General features: G+C 44.0%; 1 protein-coding gene across 3 annotated transcripts in view; it reads left to right on the forward strand.

The window, feature by feature from the left end:
* Positions 1 to 34: 34 nt before the first annotated feature.
* BMPER (BMP binding endothelial regulator) overlaps positions 35 to 20,468 on the forward strand; it is a 158,596-nt gene continuing 138,162 nt past the window's right edge. For 2 of the 3 annotated variants that reach the window (XM_087767634.1, XM_087767645.1), the window contains exons 1-2: positions 1,192 to 1,339; positions 2,216 to 2,301. In XM_087767634.1, the coding sequence (XP_087623760.1) occupies positions 1,225 to 1,339; positions 2,216 to 2,301 (201 nt within the window). In that variant the 5' untranslated portion in view covers positions 1,192 to 1,224. Of the gene's footprint in view, positions 155 to 1,191; positions 1,340 to 2,215; positions 2,302 to 20,468 lie in introns of those variants that run through there. The other variant, XM_087767642.1, reaches the window with a different exon arrangement.

The raw sequence follows: 20,468 nt of genomic DNA on the forward strand, positions 1-20,468 counted from the left end.
CAAAAGCTCGGTGCCGGTGATGCCTATAGCTAATATTGCCCGTGTTTATACCTAGGGACAGCAAAGCGTGGACCTGCAAACGGAAAGTGTTAAAGAGGAGCTGCACAGGCTACAGCCCGCCGGGGAGCGATGGACCGAGGGACCCACGCTGCAGGTCAGGCTCGGGGAGGGAGACCCCGGCAGCCGTCACCCTGCTGCCGCCCAGCCCCCGGGGCGGGGAGGCGGGAGACCCCAAACCCCGCCGAGCCCCGGGCTGCCCCCATGGGCGAGGCAGCGGGGAGGGCCGGCGAGAGCCCCTTCGGGGGGCAGCGGCCCCGGGAAGCGGCCGGCTCCGGCTGCGGGAGTTTGCGCTGCGGCTGCTGCGAGCGAGGGGGCAGCACGGAGAGAGGGGGGGATCTCGGCAGCCCCGGCCGGGCGGGCAGCCGGGGAGCGGAGCCCCGCGGGCAGCCCCCGTCCCCCCGCGCTCCCTCCCGCTCTTCCCGCTCGCTGACGGCCGGCAAAACCCGCCCGCCAGCGCCAAGGGCGCTGCCACAAGCCGCCGGGCTGCGGGGCCGGGGCCGGGGCCGCCGGAGGCAGCCGGCGCCGCCGCCGCGCTTGCCCAGGTACCGGGGTTCGCGCCGCACCGGACCTGTCCGAGGATCCACGTTTCCTCCCCTCCTGCTCCCCTTTTACCTTTTCCTCCTCTTCTTCTTTCCTCCTCTCCTCCTCGGTCCTCGCCCTCTCCCCCCGCCCCACCCGCCGAGCGGCCGCGGGCGCAGCCCCCCGACGCCGCGGCCGGCCCGGGCGGTGCTCGGCGGGGCCGGGGGAGGGAGTGGCCGGGCATCTCCCGGCAGGGAAACGGGGTCTGGGGCTGGCAGCCTGTCTGTGCGTGTGTGCGCCGGGGGGGAGGGAGGCATGGGGGCCGGGGGGTGCCGGAGGAGGGACTATGGGGAGAGGAAGGTATAAGAAGGGATGCGGGCAGGGGAGGGGGGTGATGGAAAGAGGGGGTGCGGGGCCGAGGGGCAGGCGCTGACAGCTGCTTTCCCCGCACCCACAGTCCCCTCCCCCGGTGCCGCCGTGGGGTGGGACTCCCCGGCGGGCCGCTGTCTCCCGTCCCGCTCCCCACCCCCCCGCCGCTGCACCGGCGCCGGGGGTCGGTGCTGGGGGGGGCGGCCGGGCTCCGCCACCCGACGGCGCGTCCCGGAGGCTGCCCCGCAGCCGGCGGGCAGCGGCACCCCCGGGACGATGCCCCGGCTCGGCGGGGGCTGGCCGGCGGCACCGCGCCTCGTCCCGGCCGCCGCCGCCGTCCTCCTGGGCGCCCTCTGCCTCCCCGGGGCGCCGGCCTCCTCCCTGCTCACAGGTACGGGGCCGCGGGCGGGGGGCGCGGGGCGGAGCGGCCGCGGGCGCGCAGGCTGCGCGGTGCCCACCTGCGCCCGCACCCGCCGTCGGGCGCGGGGGTGCCCGGCGTTTCGCAGAGCGCGGGAAGGGCGGGCAGCCGTAGGTGTAACCGCATGGTTTGGGGCAGGTGAACACGGGAACTATGCTCCCCTCCCCCCCTTTATATTTTCCTTTTCCCCCGCTTCCCCTCGAGGGTTGTATTTTCCTGATATCTGGGGCATGGAGGGAAACGCTGAATCAATTTCTAGCGCAAGCGAGGAGCCATTAGATTTCGAGAAGTGATTCCAACATGACACAATACCGGCTAATCAGCGCTAGGGCCGTAAAGGGATTCCTAATTCGATTCCGTTTGACAGTCAGCCTGCTAATTTTGACTCATGTGCCAATTGGCTGTCGCGCATTGAAAGGATGCTTGGTTTAGGGCTCGTGCTGTACTCCTCCAGGTCCAAGTCCTCGGAGTGTAACGGACAGCTTTCTGCTGATTTCAGTGAGCTCTGGATCTATCGTTATAGAAGTACCCTGCTTTGCATGGAGTACTCATTATTCTCCACACGTCATCTGAGAAGAGAAAAAGCGTCCTTCTTTGCTATAACTGGGGCACAAAGAAAGTCTAGGTTTGTGTGGCAATAAAAGGCCAGTCATTTCCCAGTTCCCTCTGGAATCTTATAAAACTGCTGAACATCCTTGCTTGCCTAAAGTGGGCAAATTAAGGCAAGATTTAAAATCAAAGGCTAGGAATTGAGCAGGGGTTAAACGTGAGTGCGACGAGGACAGTTTCCAAAACCAGCTGGGGGAATTGAAATATGTCAGTGTTGTAAAATTTTTATTTCTATTTCAGGATCTGTTGCAAAATGTGAAAATGAAGGAGAAATTCTGCAGATACCATTTATCACAGACAACCCTTGTATAATGTGTGTTTGCCTGGTAAGTTTGGATTTCAGATAGTAAGAACATTCAGGCCTGTACTAAAAGTAACTGCACATAGAGGGGAATATTTCACATAAGCAAATCTTGGGTGCCTCTGTCGCCTTTATGTAACACAAGGTTATCTCAGAGCTGAGCTAATGGAAAGTAATCCAATCCATGATCTGGCAATCATTTCTTTGACTTTAAAACTCCCGGGCACAAAGTTGTACGTGACTTTAACATGACATTGTGAAACCGCATTTACCATGTGAATCTGGAGGGAGAACTGTGTTCGCAAAGTCAGGGGTGCACACACGAGTCTTTGCGCGTAGCTTAGCAAAGAGAGCGAAAGGTAAGGTTTGAAACGCTGCTGCTTCGCGGTCCCGCGTGCGCGGTTCCACACGCTGGTGGCCGAGGAGCTGCGCAAGGGTACAAGGTGAAGGCTGCAACGTGACCCTCCGCGCCGTAGTAAGACGACAGCGAAAGCACAAGCGATGCTTTCATCAAAGCGCTTCGTTCCAAGGATGACACCGCCTGCTGCGCTGGGAATTCAGTGGTTAATAATGTCACTAGCTGATACACATTTTGAGGAGAAACATTCCTTTTCCTTGTAACTCTGCTTCAGACTTAAGCGTTTTTGGGAGCAATTCAGCTGGACAAGCCCAGGCTTAGGCGATATTGAAAAACAGTTGTTCTAAATAAAACTTCCTACAATATATTTAAAAGAAAGCCATAAACCTTAATTTGCTGTTGAATGCAAAGAAAAGTATAGACCAGAAAGCACTACGTTTTACATTTTGGAAGTTATAGAGTAGCTGAATGTACAGATTGTGCTCTGCTTTAGGAATGAAATATCAAGACACCCTCTCCCCCTCTTCTGTTACTGCTATTAATATTATTAGCATAAGCCAGCATTATTACAAGTCTATAAAAGACTTAAAGAATTGTTTCAGACGGCCTTTTAGAAGGCAATTTTGGCAACTGTAGGAACCTGATCTTGAGCCCCCTGAAGTTGATGTATATCGCTGCACTGAGTTCAACAGATTTTAAGTAAGACTTAGTGATAACTTTTTAGCTAATAGTGATAAATAATAAGTTATTGATTCTTCTGAGTAGGGGAGGATGGAGAAAGGAGGAGCATGGGATGTGGTGAGAAAAGAAATCAAAGGGAAAACAAAAAAAGAGATGAAGCTGTGTTTTATCATGGATCACCTTCCCAAATATGTCTGCCACCACTCTTGCTAATGGAAGCTGGTGTTAACCAGCGAGGAAGCAATTTATCTGTGAAGGAGCAGAAGTTCAGTCTTGGGCATCAGGGCAATAATGCATCAGGGTAAAGTACTTGTATTTATAGATCTCTCTAGACCTTGGCTTTATTAAATCAATGAGCACCCTTTTAGTGCGTGAACGTGAAGAACTGCAAAAAACATTGGATGTAAGAATTCTAAATCTATGTGGTTTGTAGGGCATACTTTAGTGAAACGGCAACTGAGGGCATTTGGCTGCCTTCTGTGCAAGGAGGACACTATGTTTTATTAAGAATATGGATGCTTAGTGAGTTACTGCAGTTACCTGCACCGGGCACGCTCTGTTTTATTTCTGCCAAAGGATAAATGCGATCTCTGTTTCTTGAGTTGGTAGCTTGGAGACCTGGTAGAGGACAAGGAAACCAGTCTGGAGATACTGACTTTAACGCTGTGCAGCATCCAAAGCAATGACTTATTGGACAGCTGGTTGCTGAAATCTTTGTTCAGGCCTGCCACAAGGGAAATTTTAAGAGGTCTGGGGAGAGCAGAAATGAAAGAAGCGATGTGGTGATTTGTGACCAGGAGGGAAGAGAGAACCAGGTTTCCTTACACCCAACTAGAAATATTGATTGTTTAATAGTGATTCAGTGAGGAACTTTCTCTGGAAGACTGACCATACTCTTCAAGGGCAAACCTGATGGATGTTCATATCATAAGAAGAGAGCAACTAAGAAGAGAGCTTAATCAGCTGTTCCAGGAAGGAAGCAATTGCTGTCCAGGAGAGGACAGAAAATTCAACAGAGGGCACTTGTGTTAAAAAAAGCAGTAAAGCGAGTAACTGAAATATTGGATTGGATTATGGCAGGTCTACCCTAGTGGCGATACATTTCCATGACTGCAAGCTGCCATAAATAACTGCACAAGTTACTGAAATCTGAATGGCTCTGGGAAGAAGAGGAATATCTAAATAACGCCCTTCCAGGACTTTCCCGTCTAACAAATGAGAGGAGACAAAACTGAAATGCTGGAACCAAATCATCCAATGTTGGACAGAACTGACTCTGCAGGTTGTGTCCTGCAGAGCATGGGGATGCATCCTAGCAAGGGAGAAAGAGGCAGGCAGCGTAAGCAAAGCAGTCTCCAGCTTTCTCTTAACAGGCTAAATTAGTTGGGAGGGCAAAGCAAGGGGTAGTACTCTAAGAGCAAATGTGGTGAAAACTGGAAATTCATAGGCAAGTTGCAGTAACGCAACAAAGACTGCAAAGAGCAATTAGGAATGCGATTCGTTATACGCCACTGAGAAGTGTTGGTAGGAAGGCCAAAACCAAAAGTTGTCTTTTCTCATTGATTAGCAGAGACTGGGTGGACTGATTTTCATGATGGGAACATGAATGGGAACAAGGTAGGCAGAGCAGACACTGGCTTCTGGGGGTGCTGCTTTAAGAAAGCCTGCAGCTCCTGTTTTAGAGTTAACTGGTAACACAGAACCCTGATTCTTAAATATATAAGGGACATTGGTGGGGATCTCCTGGAGGCAGCCAAGTCTAGCTACCAAGCAAGATGAGTTCATTCTTAAGCATCTGCTGTAACGTGTGGAAAGAGAAGTCGTGGTGACATGGGAATTCAGACTGGGGGACATGTGCTGGAGATTTTGTATATAGTACATAGTAAATAATTCATTTCTAAAGTATAGGTAATGCTTTTCTAATAAAAAGGCATGGCACCCACCATGAGATAACTCTGTTTTGGACTTCCCTACTTATCAAAATGAAATGTGGGGGAGTGCATGGAACAACACTGATGCTTGCCGTTAATATAAGGAAACACGTAAGACTAAGAGTGTGTGTGTGTAAACGTACACTGGTAGATGTGTATGCAAGAACTACCAGCTGAACAAGCCATTATGGCTAAAATCTAGAGTTCCCTAATTTGTAATTTATATCTCTCTATGGTCTTAATAATGCCCATAAAAATGGTCATTTTTAACATCTGTAAGACAATAGTTTCAATGTGAGCTTTTACAATTACAACACTTCAGCAGTGGTATATTGCTGTCCAACTAATCATCTCTAAGCGCTTAATAAACATGGATGAATTTGATCTCCAAAGGACTGGTCATTAATTACAGCTGACTGCAAGAAGTGGCCATTTTTTTTAATTTTTTTTTTTTTTTTAGAGAAAAACACATCAAAGTCAAAGAAAGACTGTGGTTTATCCACAAGGAATTTCTTGTAGGACTGTGATGAAAGCTCAGGTCTCATAACTCCTGGTCTAATGGTTTGACTACAAAGCCATCCCTTCTCACTTCGTGCACTTTCATTTTACAAGTGGCTGTGGGTGGTATAGTCACAGTATGAACACACTCATTTTCTTTTTTGTCTCTCTGACAACGGGCAGGCTGCACAGATGCCAGGTTTTTGGTATGTCTGCTCTCCTGAGCTTGTTCTGAGGCATGGACGGGCAAAGGCAAATTAAAGCTGACTTCGTGATCCAGAGGTTTTGAGAACTGTGATTTATGATTTGCTGTTGCTATCTGCAAAATGCTGTTGGAGCTAGCGTGCTTTGGTCTTCTGCCCACTTCCACTTCGAATGTCCGTGGTTCCACATCTCCGAGGAGATATGCTATCTCTGGAAAGCTACCGCACCATCTGGCTTTCCATAGGGTTTGAGGTACTGGAATAGCACAAAGCAGGCTGAAGGCAACTGAAAGTATGTGCTTTCTTGTGCATTCACCTTATATGCTGTTAAATACAGAAACTGGAGAAAGCACTGGCATCCTTAGTATGTAGAGCTAACAGTTAAAACATTAGAAGTTGCACTGGAAAATTGTTTTTCTTGAAGCGAGGTCATGTAAAAAGTGCAGGACAGCCTATTTGTGAAGTGCCATGGCTGAGCGTCCCATTGCAACCGTGTTTATAGCTAAAAACTTCTCTGATGAGAAGAATGCTCTGAGCTGCAGCAGGCTCTGTATCAGAGGAAGGTGAACATCTGAAAGGAAATGCTGGATGTGATGGTCGATAATAAGGACTAAGTCAACCAACTCTGTGAAGAAAAAATATGGTTGTCAAAAAAAGGGAAACTATTATTTCAGAAAATAATGTGTCCCTTGACAGTACAAAAAAAAAGTTAGAGAACATATGATTGTGAAATTATTTTATGCTTAGTGGTCAATAGTAAGAAAATCTCATGTCCTGCTGGTTCTTGAAAATCAGAGTAGTGAAACTGTGGGTTATGAAGTTGAAAGTAAAAAGTTTGGGCTTTAAAGAACTCGTCTGAATTGGCAATGATGATTATAGGTAAAAATGTATAATCTTGATGGTATTCATAACGGAATTATATTGATTCAGTTTGAGAAATGGATTCTTTTATTCCAGTTATTAAACACTTTAAGACCACAAGCAATTATAACTGTACTACCTAATGCAAAAATTGTCTTCTAAAAATATTCTCCCACATCTGTGGAAAAATGAGTTTATTTCAATCCATAGGAGCATTTCACAGACCTTGTGCGGTTTGAGGAACCCAAACACGTCATGTATGACAGATTCAGATCTTTATATTTCAGATGTGAAAGTTTTAGGCTGAGGGTAGTGGAGGCATGGGTGAATATGTTCTAATCCTAATGTTAGTAGAAACAAAACTTTGTAAATGGGAAAACTTACCATGTTTTGGTAAGTTTTGGACTTTTTGTAGGATTTTGAAATGTTAGGGGGAAAATGCTATTAACAGAATATTGGGAGAACTTTTGGTTAGATTTCTTTTATATGGGTGTCAGCATATAAAATAGGCATGGAATATTTAAGTTCAACTCTGGTACAAGTACGGTAAATGATCAAGAGTAGCAAGAGTTTTTGTTGGTACAGCTTTTTGGCTGGAAGGTATCTAAAACTCAAAATAGAAGTAGGCTCACACCTGATATTATGGCATTTGCTTTCAAGAAGTATATATTTCAACATACGCGTGGAAAAGACATAAAAATGCTACAGTCCATCGGAAATAGGTGAAATGAGAACCTGTGCATAATTATAGGACGAGAATGTAAAAACCCCACAGAATTAACTTAGCCTGAATTAAACTTCTGAGTGCTGAGTTTTTTGAAGGTGAGATGAGCTCGGCAGTGACAACGATGACAGGCGGTGGTGCCAGTGGTGGTGAGGAGAGCCATGTCATTTCATGCTCATTTATCATCATCTGCATGGACCCTGAACACCTTGCCAGAAGCAAGCAGAGATCCAAGAATAACCTATCCATTGGCCAGTGGTGGATGTAGTTTTAAAATGAATGGTCCAAAAATGCCAGCTGAAAGGGTTAGGTGAGAAGCCAGGTACTGCAAGGAAACAGATAAGTATACCTCAGCTAATGGGGCCCTTCACATTGCAAGAGCTTTTTTTTTTTTTTTTTTCTTCCCCCCCAAGAGAATGAAGGGTTTTATTTTCAGTGTGTTCTTTGTGGGGAGAAAAGGTCTTTTATTATTTTTTTTATTTTTCCAAAATACTTTAGAACAAAGTGAGCTGTGTCAAGAAACAGCTGATAAAAGCCAGTAGTGATCTTGACAAACCACATCTAAACCAGTGCCATTTCCCCCACCTTTTTCCTCCCCACTTCCCTCATGCCTGCGCCTCAAACTTGCCAACTGCACCTGAGGAGTGGTAATCATATGTCTCAACCTTTTATCACCTAAATCCAGAACAGAAGGAAATAAATGTGAGCCAGAAAGTGTAACCAAGTGTTGGAAACCTGAGAAAAGTTTGGAGACGGGAGCTCAGGAAACTAGACATCAGAGCTTTGCTTGGCGTAAGTTTTATTCGGCATGAAACATCATTCTGTAGTTTAAATTTCCGCTTTTAAATCCAAATGTGCAATGTCGAATTTGACCTTTGCTCATAAAAAATTATGTTAAATTCATCGTTTTAAGACCTAGTGTTCTACCTAGGTTGAATCAACAGAGTAGTGAAACTGAGTGCAAGCAAACCAAAAAAATGGAAGAAATAACCGCTACCCTTGGTCCTCCCTGCACCCACCCTCCCAAAGAAAAAAAAAATATTCTCATTGCAGGTTAAAGCAAGAAAGCTACTAGATTTGCTGGGGTTCTTTACCTATAGCATAGTTGCTTTCTGTGGCACAATACACAAGTTGAAAGCGCATAGCTAGCCTGAGAGCAAGTGTTTGACACATGTTCAGTGAAGATGGCAGTGTTTTAGTACATCAGGATTCAATTGTTGTTGCGTCAAGGTATAATGCAGCTCAGATGACTTTTAGTGGAGTAGTGCATATTAAAAAAAAAAAAATCATCAATCAATTCTTTCATACCTATTTTATTTAATTTAATTTCAATAGTTTATATACATCAACTACAGAATCTACCAAGACTGCATCTTCTTTCAATTTAAATATTCTTGGTCTTTATTACTGTATAATATAATCAGCTTTCTCTTCACCCACAAAAATAACAAAGAAAGAGACAAAAAAGCCTATGATACAGTAGTGTACTGGTAGTTTTCACCCCCGTATTACTGCAAAAGAAAATGTTGTTTTGATTGGTGTATGAAGGGTTCCTGGAACACAAACATGCTCCAACATGAGGAAAGCTTTATTAGTTTTTATCCAATTTAAAAAAGATACAGATGTATATGCCATCTCTTAAATGAAAAAAACAACACTCTACACCCCAAAAACAAACTCTGAAAACAAAAACCAGTCATAACTCCATGTCTGGTGTAGCTGGGTGTCCCATATGTGCTTTGTTGTGGAGACCAAAAAACATGTATGTGTGTGTATATATATACACATATATCTACATATATATACACACACATATACATATATAAATATACATGAAGATGGTTTTGCAAGTGAGAAGTTAATTGAATCAAGAGCCCAGAGCTGATTAATTACCTCTTGTGGAGGTGATTGCTTTGGTAGGCTCTCCTGAAGGAGGATTCAGGTAGGTTCGGTTGTACTTGTTCTTAATTCATGCAACACCTGTAAGACAAGACTTTGACCTGAGAATGAAACACAAACTATCTATGGTAGAAGATGGCTACTCTAGCTTGATTCTCTAAGTTTCCAACAGCAGTGTTGAGGTAATATTCCAGTCAGTTTAGTCCCATATACAGATATGGCCACCCTGGCCAAGTAGGACCATGTGCAACATCTCATCTAATTTTCTCCTCTGAGAAATGAGTATGGATTGTATAGCTGGGTGTTGTGTCTGTGCCATCTGTGGACCTTTTGAAATCCACTTTCTGCACTTTGCTTCACATCCCAGAGCTGCCTCAGAGTGTGGTACATCGCTACACAGATATGTTTGCCTCCAGTTCGCTGTGCTTTATTGTGACATTTAGTTTGGAGACGTGATGCACAGTCATATGTGACAGCTTATGATGAAGGCTTTCTGGAAATCTGCAGGCTTGAAGAAGCTATTTCATGTTGTTCTCAGACCACATGAGATAGTGAAGAGTTCACTACTTACACATTTCTAACATAGAGTCAGCTGCATTGAGCAAACATGCACACAAACAAAGCTGAACTGATTATAGGTCTTGGCAAAACCCTCCTGGAAGAGAGCTGGTGATATGTCACTGTAATGATGATGAAGATCAAATCCATCAAGTATGGAAATGAGATTCTCTTTGGCATAATTAAAGGATCAGAGAACTCAAATACAAAAGAACATATTTAAAATGTATATATAATATGTGGAAGAATATGAAGGGCACAAAAATGCCATAAACTAAATGGAAAAATGTAATATAAGTTGCAAATGTCTTTGGAATGTGTCTACAATAAGTGCAAAACGGATCAGTCTAAGTTAAGGCACTTTTTTATTGCCAATAAGAAAAACATTATTAAAGAGCTGGTCCAATATCAAAATGGCATTTTAAAAGCATACAGTTACCTGTATATAGTTTTTATTAGCTTTCAAGTTTCTTCCATTGAGTTGTTAATGGTCTTTTTAAGAATTATGGTCCTGTAAGTGAATGGTTCACGGTGTCAGTACTTCTGCTGTTCTGCTTTGTGCTGCTATATAAAAATAGATATTTTTCCCCACCAAATATCTGGTTTTATTTCCTCATCATGTTTTAATAGAAATTTTTGAGGGAAGAAAAATATTAAGCAACAACCAAAAAATCAAATGAAAATGCAACCTTTTTATATTGAGCTTATGGCCAAATAAAAGGCCATTGTGAAGACAAAACAATATTGTATAAAAGCTTTTACCTGTAATACGACTACTAAAATGACTATCGTACTGGTACTTGCTCGTATCGTACCTAATAACTGCTGTAATTACTTCCTCTGAGGCCTTTTGGCCTCTTCATCTTATGCATTAAACTGCAGCTAAAAATTTCCTAGTCTGACCATTTGTCAGATTGAGCTCTGTGCACCATTTTGCATCCAGCTGAGTCAAGTGCTGAGCTCTGGGTCTGGGTACAGCATGCAGCATGGACCCCATATCTTCTTGTCATGCCCAGGAGCTGACCTTGTGTGCTCTCTGAGACCTGTATTTCACATTTTTTTTCCCCATTCATGTATTAGACCTTTTTCCCGCCTTTTTTTTCCCGCCTTTTTTTTCCCGTCTTTTTTTTTCCCATTTCCTCCCATGCTTGGAATCCACTTGCTCTAGATAGTGGTTCAAAATGAGCTGTTAAACTGGGACTACCACGCTGAAAAAATAACATGTCTTCATGCATCACCTATGATTTGCATCCTCTTTACTTGTTTCCTCCTCCATTCTACACATCAATCTCCTGGCTGTAGTTTTCATTTTCTGTGTTGTATCTTAGATTTTTCAGAGAGGGAAGCATTATATGTTTGTGCTGTAAAGTGCTAGAGTAAAAGGCAGTACTGTTAAATAGCATTAGAGTTGGAGATCTATTTGTTATTGTGAGCACAAAGGATGGATGTGTGATAAAATGTCATTTAGAAAAATGATGCAAAAGATCTAATACTTTTCCCTGACAAATTGAGGCCCCAGCTTTTCTGAGTCCCTGTTTTAAGTAAACCTTTTCGCAAAGCTTCGATATTGAAGATTGAATCAGGTCGTCTTTAACTCTGCCTTAGAGCTCTGCTTACATGGTTACACTGCATTTTTCTCCAGAGCAGGTCTAGTTCATGTAGGACATCTGCAGTCAGTTGCGTGGTAGCGACGCTGCCTTGTGTATGTGTAAGCTGCAACCTGCAGCATTGAAACTTCTTGCTCGTCAGATATTTAGTGCAAATTCCTCAACCACATAGACACTTCCATTTCAGTTCTAGATTTCTCTGTGATGAGCACTGTGTTGACTTCAATGTCCAGAGCTGTGCCAGACTTGAGAAGTTGAAGACTGCCATTTCTACTTCACGCTGAAAACCAGAAACCAGGTATCACTCAGCTTCGGGCTGTTAAGGTGCTCAGCGTAGCCCCAGGCTCCCTTGTTTGCCTCTTTCTCCGTACAGCGTGGTACACAGTGTGGCTCACCTCCTCTTTTGTAGCTAAAGATCTCACCTGAGGCATGGAAGCAGCAGCTCCACATTCCTCCTCACCTGGTGGGGTGCAAACTGATGTGTCCTAGAACCCTAGACAGGAAAATCAGATTTCTGACAGCTCATAGGCTAAAAGTTGTGTGCTTTGGGTTTTGTTTTCTTGTTTTGTTGTTTGTTTTTTGTTTTTTTTTTTTTTTTTTTAGCAGTTCCTGACATCTTTATATTCAATTATATTAAGTAGCTTCAGTGGGAATTGGATCTACCCTAAGGTTTGGAACCATTGCAGTGTATTCTGATGGCCAGAGTCATATGTTTGTATCTGTTTTTCTGGTTTCCCTTATGATTTATTAGTGTCTGAAGAATAACAGACCTTGATCATCCTGAGGTTGTCTCCTCGTTTCTTCTGTCTGGGTGGTGATGTGCAGTTGAGGCATGGTTTGGGAGAGAGGTGGAAGAGCTGATAAATGACTGCGCTAAGGCTGCGTAGTGGTTATGATCTAATTGTGCCAGTTAATGAAACACCTCCAAGTTGTGCCCCTTGGAAATCATTGGGGTAGGAAGGAGCGGGGCAGGGTGGCTGGGTTTGAGATAAGGCTATTAGCTGAAGGATTGCCTGTGGGATCCAAAATACTGATAAGAGCAGCTGGCTCACCTGCTACAGGGAGACTGTTGATCATTTGCTTGTGACAGAGAATATTTTTTTCTGTGTATGGCAGTGCACAGCTGATCATTTTCATATTTAGCACTTTGCTCCCCCTACCCAAATCCAGTTAACTTCGTTAGGTGGATTGATGACTCAATCTGGCAAATGCTTTTGATTAAAATAAATGAAAAAAATTATGTTGGCAGGCAGAATGCAAAGCATGCAAGCTTTTTAGTCTGTAAACCAAGGGTTGGTGGATGGGTTGTTTGTAAAAGCAGTGAATAAAAAATGCTGGACAATTAAAATCATTATACATTAAAATGTTGATGGTACGGTAGTGTAAGAAACCTTTTTAACAGAAGTATGCTCGAGGCATAGTTTGTCTATGGTCTAAACACATTAAGCATTTCTGGAGAAACTTGCTTATGTGGAAACTTAGGATGCTGCATAGCACACTGATACTGAACCAGAGTTTGACATGAAAACAGGGAGGAAATAGAAGTGTGCAATTTGTATAGCTTCTGGAAAAATGTTTGTATATGTCTGATTTAACTTGGCAAGGTTTCCAATCCTCAAGCAAAAACTATTTGACCCAAAAATCAATCTGTAGTGGAAATGTAAAAAATATCTAGGCCATGGTAGTAAGAAATGGGAGTGGTTTTATGTATTTGTTGTTACAAGAAGGGTACATATTCAGTGCCTAAAACTATATGTAATCATTTTAGTATAAAGTGAGTATCTTTGATGTCATCAGGTTTCTTTGCATAATTAAACCAGTCCACATGTGGAAACATACAAAGGTGGGAGCCAAAAAGGGAAAAAGAAAGCAAATTACCTACAACAAAAGGGAGGTTTGCTGGAAAGCATCCATCTGGAGAGATGGGTAGGCAGCTCCAGCCTGTTCACTGGGCATTACCTCTTACATACAAGACAGCACAAAAACTACTGGTGAGACAGAGCTTTAGTTGAGAGAATGTGAATGTGAAGTGACTCCAGGAAAGCTATGTATGACTCTGGAACCAGAGGTCTGAAATGATTTTAAGCATCTTCTGGAGACAATATTACTACTGTGTGTTTGTGGAAAACTTGTGACTGTGGCCATAAGGTACTGTTACCATCAAAAGATTTAGGTTAACCTACTGGATAGTGCTTAGGTTGGGCTGTTGGGTCAAGCAGCCCATGCTAACCGTCTTGTCTCCTCCATTGAGAAGGCAGCTCAGAACAGGGATTTCTTACAGTCAACAGGCTGAGCAGAGAGCTGACAGGAGTTGCTGAGTATAAGGCTGTACCCTAAACCCCTCTCTTTGTTTTGGGGCCAAGCACCTCATTCTGTGCCCTTCAGGGTTCACTGCTCTGACCTGGCTGACAGCAGCACATCCTCTTATGTCATACTGATTAGTAGTTGGAGGCTGTGGGAGAAAAGCAGTTTATTGTAAAGTACATCAAGAGTCATTGATGCAGAAATTAGTGATCTCATCTTGGTCAGGACATTTCCTGCTCTTCTCTAGGCTAGAGAAGGGCATTTCAATTGCCCGTGCAAAACGCAGCAGTGTGGACAGGCTGGATGAAACGTTATTCCTCTTCCAACCCAGATCAGGCTGTGACTTAGCAATGAGAGCCTTCTCTTATTGCAGAGGAAGGTACAGTTAATAAAAAATTAAGTTTCTGAGACCTCAGGTAGGTACTCTTTAGTTTTCTTCGGTTCAGCCCCGGGCTGCCATTTTTACATGACACTTGAGTCGCTCATCATAAAGAGTCCTTCTTATGCTAAAGGTGTAAAACCTCTGGATTTCAGACCATCCTTCCAACTCCCCTGTGGTTTCCCCCAGCTGCCCGGGTAGTAGCATTGCTGCCTGAGTTCTTGCTCTTCAAAGAGAACAGTGCTGTCCCACACAATGAAATCATCTCTGGCTGTCTCGAGAGCGCTGTGGACTTCCAGCCAGGCATAATCCCTTTCCTGACATTTGAGTCTCATTAATTGGGTTAACAAGATGCTATCTGCGCTCCATACTTATGTAAATATAACCTGCTAGCAAAGATCTTAATGGCACCTGATATATCACACTGCCTTTACATCTATCAAGAGGTACCACTGCAGGAGTCACTTCCAAAAGCAGGTTGTGTTCTCGGTCCCATGGGTCCCTTTATAAGCCGTAAGAAATGCTGGTGGTCAAGGCCAACCGTTCAGATGTCTTTAAAGTGTCCCACTGGTGACTGAAAATCACTTTGTCAAGATGACAAATGGCTTGCACATACCCCATTCACCTTATAGTTTCGCTCTAATGTCAGCTCCATTTACTTGTCAGAAACAGGTATTTTTTTTACTTCCAGCAGTGCAAGTCAGGCAGGGGAAAGGAAGAAGTGAAGGGAACACAGGCTGAGGAAAAATCTGCTTGTATGGCTTCTATTCAATGTATTATTATAGTTGAGATTCACAAGCTTTGGAAATACCAGAATCTGTTTGTTTGTACATGTGCAAAACAGAAAGAAGGGAATTTGCTTTTCAGAAGTGAGAAATGTCCCTGCAGGGCTATGATTATGCAAAAACATGTTTTAACCACTGGATTTTTCGAGCAGAAAATGGTTGTGCAAGGTTAGTTTCTTATTTTGGATGGCAAACTTCTTTCCAGAGCAACATTTAAAAATAACTGTTTAATTAACTGGGTCTACCCAGCACATAGGGCATTGTGCATGTGTCTGCACTGAAGAGCTCGGCTCAAACCTCTGAACTCGCGTGGGTGGTTTCATTGACTGCAATGGTATTGTCATGTGGCTAAGCGATCACTGCTGTGAGTGAGGGCTGCTACATCTCACCCAAAAGCAGCAAGGGCCAGGCCACAAAATATGGGCAGAGTCAGCTCAAGGACTGTGAAAGTGACTTTGACAGCTTTGGCTTTTAGTTTCCTCTCAATGACTTGCATATCGCTTTTGCTTAGTTCACAAGTCAAAATATGCTTTTTCTCCTAGTAGCTACACTGTTGGCCGAAGTTTTGAAAGGCAAAATCTAAACTTGTCAATGCAGTTAGTCACAACAAAGGAGAGCTTATTCCACCTTCCTTCTTAGCATCTGATGGAAGCTTTGCATCCATCAGAAGTTTGAGTAGATGCGAAGTAGAAACACACAGAAATGAGATGTGTCAAATAAAACATTGTGGCATAAGTTTTTGTGACTAAATTGTCCCATGGCCTTGAGCCTTCTCTCGCTGGCACCAACTGGATGAAGCCCACTTGAGGATGACTGCTGCCACGAGCTGTCCATGAGGTAGGATTTCCAGCTGCCCCTCCGAGATGTTACCAGTGCGGAGCAGTTGCAGCAAAAAGGAGTAAGCCCCTGTGAGTTGAAGGCAGCATTAAAAGGCCCTGAAGGCTCTTGCCCCCTTCAAGGAGTCCTGGCTGAAATGCTCTCGGTCCTTGTCTCTTCCCACTCTTCTCTATACAGACTGACAAGCTGGGGGCTGCCCCTTCTCTCTGCAGACCGCTGTGAATAACCTCCTCTTTTTTTCTAATACCACTGTGTAGCACAGGCAAGATCACGTAAGAAAACAAATGCAGGGTCAGCGCTCAGTTTACTTGCAAGTTCATTAAAACAGCAGTGTCTGGAGGCCTCTTGCCTAAATGATTTTATAATAGAAAACAGACTCTTGTTGCTTTCTTTTGGGCTACTATTTTTATTTGGTTGTTGTTCCTCAAGCATTTTGGTCCTATTTCAAAACTTGCTTCAATTAAATGAAGAGGGGTTTTTTTTGGTGCTTTCCAGTTTAAAAGCTGTGCTACTGCTGCAAAACTTCTAGGAGTCCTCTGGATGTTGAAGCTGGGATTGACAGGGATTTTCCTGACAAAATAACATTAAAAAAACAGCTTGTAGATTAAAAATTGGGACGAAAATAAAAAGCCCTCCTCCTTCCCTCCCCCAGCCGAGATCTCCTGTTGCTGCTTCTGGCATACATCACATCTTTGAGGATACAGTATCATGAGAAAACTGTCACTTGGTGATGTATTAGGGTAATATATCATGAGAGCATCGTTTCTTTAGAGGATATGGGCAGTAAAAGACATGATTCTGGCCAGACAGAGCAGCAGGGGACCTTGCTTTTTTTTCTTCCCTTTTCTTTAATCTAGCCCTGGTTTTGTGTTGTACAGAAGTGAGTTTCTTCATGGGATATGACTTGTTGCAGAGTAAGTTAGGAGGCCCATTGGGCTTTTTAAACTCTCTAAGAAGTACATGGCCTCAAGGGCTGCTTTGTTCAAAGTTTTTAGAACAGGCTCAAGCCCAAAATCGGAGCATTTGCCACTGCCTAAAATCTCCAGTGTAAGGGTCGAGTAAGCAGACTTCAGACAGAGAAGGCAATAAAGATGCAATGACAGGTAACTATTGTTTGGATAATATATTTGTAGATTTAGCCTATCAAAATGTGATTAAATGATATTTATAAAAAAAGTCAATGCATATCTTTTAAATAAACAACAAATGAAGTTTTAATTCATATCAGTAGAAGAAAAATTACTATCGGTCAGTATTCAGTTTGTAATAGAAGATACAGTTATCTCATCCAAAAATAGGAATTCTGAACCGACAGACTCAGATTTTGATGTACTTTTTTAATTGTATTCATGGTTTTGTTTTTCTCTCATTGGCAATGTCTGCTGGAAAATAAGCTGAATACAGTCGATAGGACCAGGATGGCAGTAGTTAAGAAACAAAAGTAGAGTATTGTTAGGACACTCTTTTGATGGGACTGAGTTAATTTTTGAGATGGGAAAGAACATGACACCGTGGCTTGATCTAAAATTTGTTGAATTCAAATGATTTAATCATTTATTTTAAACCTTTGGCACAATCTGCTTTACCCTCTGTGAAATCAGTGTGATAATTCATCAGTGCCATCTTCAACAATTTTTTTTGGCTAAAATTTACTTAGTGTTTTGAGACCAGTTTGGCTCAGGGATGGTATGAACAAACTCCTTCTTCTCCAAGCCATCCTATGGCACAAAAGGGGGGTCAGCAGAGGAGCGTGCTCCAGGAGCTAATACAGCCAGGGCAGCGATGCTGTTCCACATCTGCTGACTCCAGCTGTGTGCGGGTGGCCTCTGGATTGAGCTAAGGTAGTGGAAGATTTTACGGCCCTCAGCTGCCTGTCCCTTCCCTGGGAGAATGAATTCTGCCCCATCGGCTTCAGTCAGGGTAAACCAGGTTAGGCTGGACCACGCTTTCAAGATCACTCATTTTGCTCAAAATGAGTTGGGCAGTGATCATTTGAAAAGTTTTGCTGGCTGATCTGACTGGGAACATCCAGCAAAGGGTAGATCGTAAGCTCATAGGGTTGGGTCAGTGAGCTGTAACCTTTTCCAGCAGCACAGGTGCAGGTTTGCACCCTGAGCTTCAAATTAACAGTTATTGCCTGTGACTACTGTTTTCTTAGGTATTGGCATCAGATTTAGGTGACTGATGACGAATATGAATTCTTTATTGACAAAGTAGAAAAAACATTAATTTGTTTTTTGTTTGTTTAAAAACACATTTAAAATTCACAGAAAAAGCCATGAATTTTAAATGCATGCATCTCATGAAATGCAAAGGTGTGGTCTCCCACAAGAACCCCAGTGCATACCCCTTCCCTGAAACCTGGCTCCTGGATTATTATAGGTAGTTTTTTGACTACAGTATGAACTGCTGGGAACCTGTGAAGACCGTGTCTCTTATTGCCAGAAGACCATCATGCTGTTCTGTTGACAGGTAAAAAGTTGTGCCTTTAACTTTATAGCTGAAGAGCTCTCATCTGAAGTGGCACTTGGAGGTTGAGGTGGAGGCAGGGAGATTGAGAGCAAAGCAGTCGGGATCTTGTTCTGGCTTTCTTGCTGACTTAATCTGCTGTTATGGTCATTTTGTCTGGCTGTGTCTTTGTCAATAAGCTCACTGGAGCAGGGATGTAGTCCTACGATGTGCTTATGCGTTGTCTGGTGTAATGGGACCCAGATCCCAGCTGCAGCCTCGGCAGTTGCATTAATGCGAACAAATGTAAGAGGAAGAAAGCGCTTTCTTTTCACCACGTAGTAGTGCAGCAGGCTGCTGTCAGGGAGTGTCGGGATTGCAGCAGGCCACCAAGGTCACTTTCCTCATGCTGGTGAACATCATTAAACACAGTGAAAAAAAAAAAATCTGTTCAGTCTATAAGGGGTTGTGAGTGATGTGTCCTGAATGACTTGCACATACTCATGCCTTCCTCGCAGCGGTGGGGAATACCCGTTTGCTGTGAAATTCGGTGTCATCTTTCAGCAGGGCCTTTGTTTTAATCATCGTTCCTACGGAGTGGGGAGAGCTCGAATTATGAAGGGGGTGGTTGATGCTGGCTGAGTACCACTGCAGGGAGAGCCGCAGCCTCCTCCCTGCTCGCCCTCAGAGAGGCCCGATAAGCTAAAGAGATTATAGGGATGAGGGGATAAATTAGAGGAGGTTACCATGTGCTCTGCTCAAAAAAGGAAAAAGAGACTCTGTGGACTGAACTGGCATATTTTGTTCCTGATGAAATACCATCATTTGCATCTAATGCGATTCATGCTGAAATCACGGTCATGTTGTGCCACGGGCAAGGACCTAATGCTGAAAGTACTGAAGCATATGTTTGGCTTTGCTCCTGTGAGTTGTCCCATTGAAATTGAAGACATGCTTGAAATAATAGGACTTTTCTCTCTGTTGGGTAAAGCTTATGCCTTGGTGTTTGTAGGTTTATGTGGGTAAACAGAGACAATTGTGTCATTTTGCAGAGAACACACATTGTTTCATAGGGAAATATTTTTTCCACCTTGAATTTAAAAACACACCCAGTGTGCTAAACCATTTTTGTTATTGTACCCACAAAATTTGTTTTTGCAAGGAAAAAAACCCCAGATAATTGGAGGTGAACAAGGGAAACAAGACTGTTTGTCTCATCTCCCTTGACAGTGGCTCAAAATGTCTGCAAACATCTCTTCTTGGGGAGATGGAGGAGATGTATCCTTCCTGCAGCCAAATTGTGCAGCTCTTGCTCAGGCAGAGAAATGCTCATGGAAGGCAGCCGTCCCACTGTATTAGCAAGGGTTGCTTGCTTGCATCAACTGCACCAGTTAAAGGGAAGTTTGTAAATTGGACCCGAGATGGTGAGTTCCAGCCAGGAGTGCCAAAGCAGCAAGAGTACTATTTTCAGAAAGCACCTCAGGATTTGTCTAGACCATGAGTTATGCACGTGTCTGAGCCTGTTCTTGAGTTCAAGTCGGCCCAGCATCGGGGGGGGGGGTTGTCTGCACGTAGGCATAGGTGCAGGTACGCACTTGGGTGCCTGGTGCTCCCAAGCTTTGCTGAGAGACAGAACCTGTGGCCAGCACTGGCCCAAACCTTTGCTCCTGTGGCCTGCATGGACTGAGCATGGCTCCGTGCATGCTTGAGAGGATGCTCTGGCCACGGGCAACGTCTGGCAGAGAACGAGCAGTGTGGACAGAGAACATGCAGGTCATGGCATGTGGCGTGCTCTGACTTGTGTTTGAGCCTGCCCTATGCCTTGTGGTAGAGATGTTGCCTAAGTGACTTGAGTGCACTTTCTTTATTCATTTTAAATGTTTTTTTCTTTTCCCAAGGTCATATGTGCACATTTGAAAGCTGCATCCCAAATTCCCTGGGGGTAACTTTTGCCATTGTTTGAAAATTGTTGCTATTTTGGTGAATTGATCCCACAGGCTTCTCCTGGCAGAAATTTAAGGACACTCTGAATTACTTGGTGAGGAGTCCTATCAGACTGTGATGAATAATGGTAAAAAATGAATGTTTACCAGATTAGCCATTAATGGTAGTTCATATT

Source organism: Nipponia nippon, unplaced genomic scaffold (genome assembly GCF_047370975.1).
Source record: "Nipponia nippon isolate SJK-2023a ecotype South Korea unplaced genomic scaffold, ASM4737097v1 scaffold_1, whole genome shotgun sequence".
Lineage (NCBI taxonomy): Eukaryota > Metazoa > Chordata > Aves > Pelecaniformes > Threskiornithidae > Nipponia > Nipponia nippon.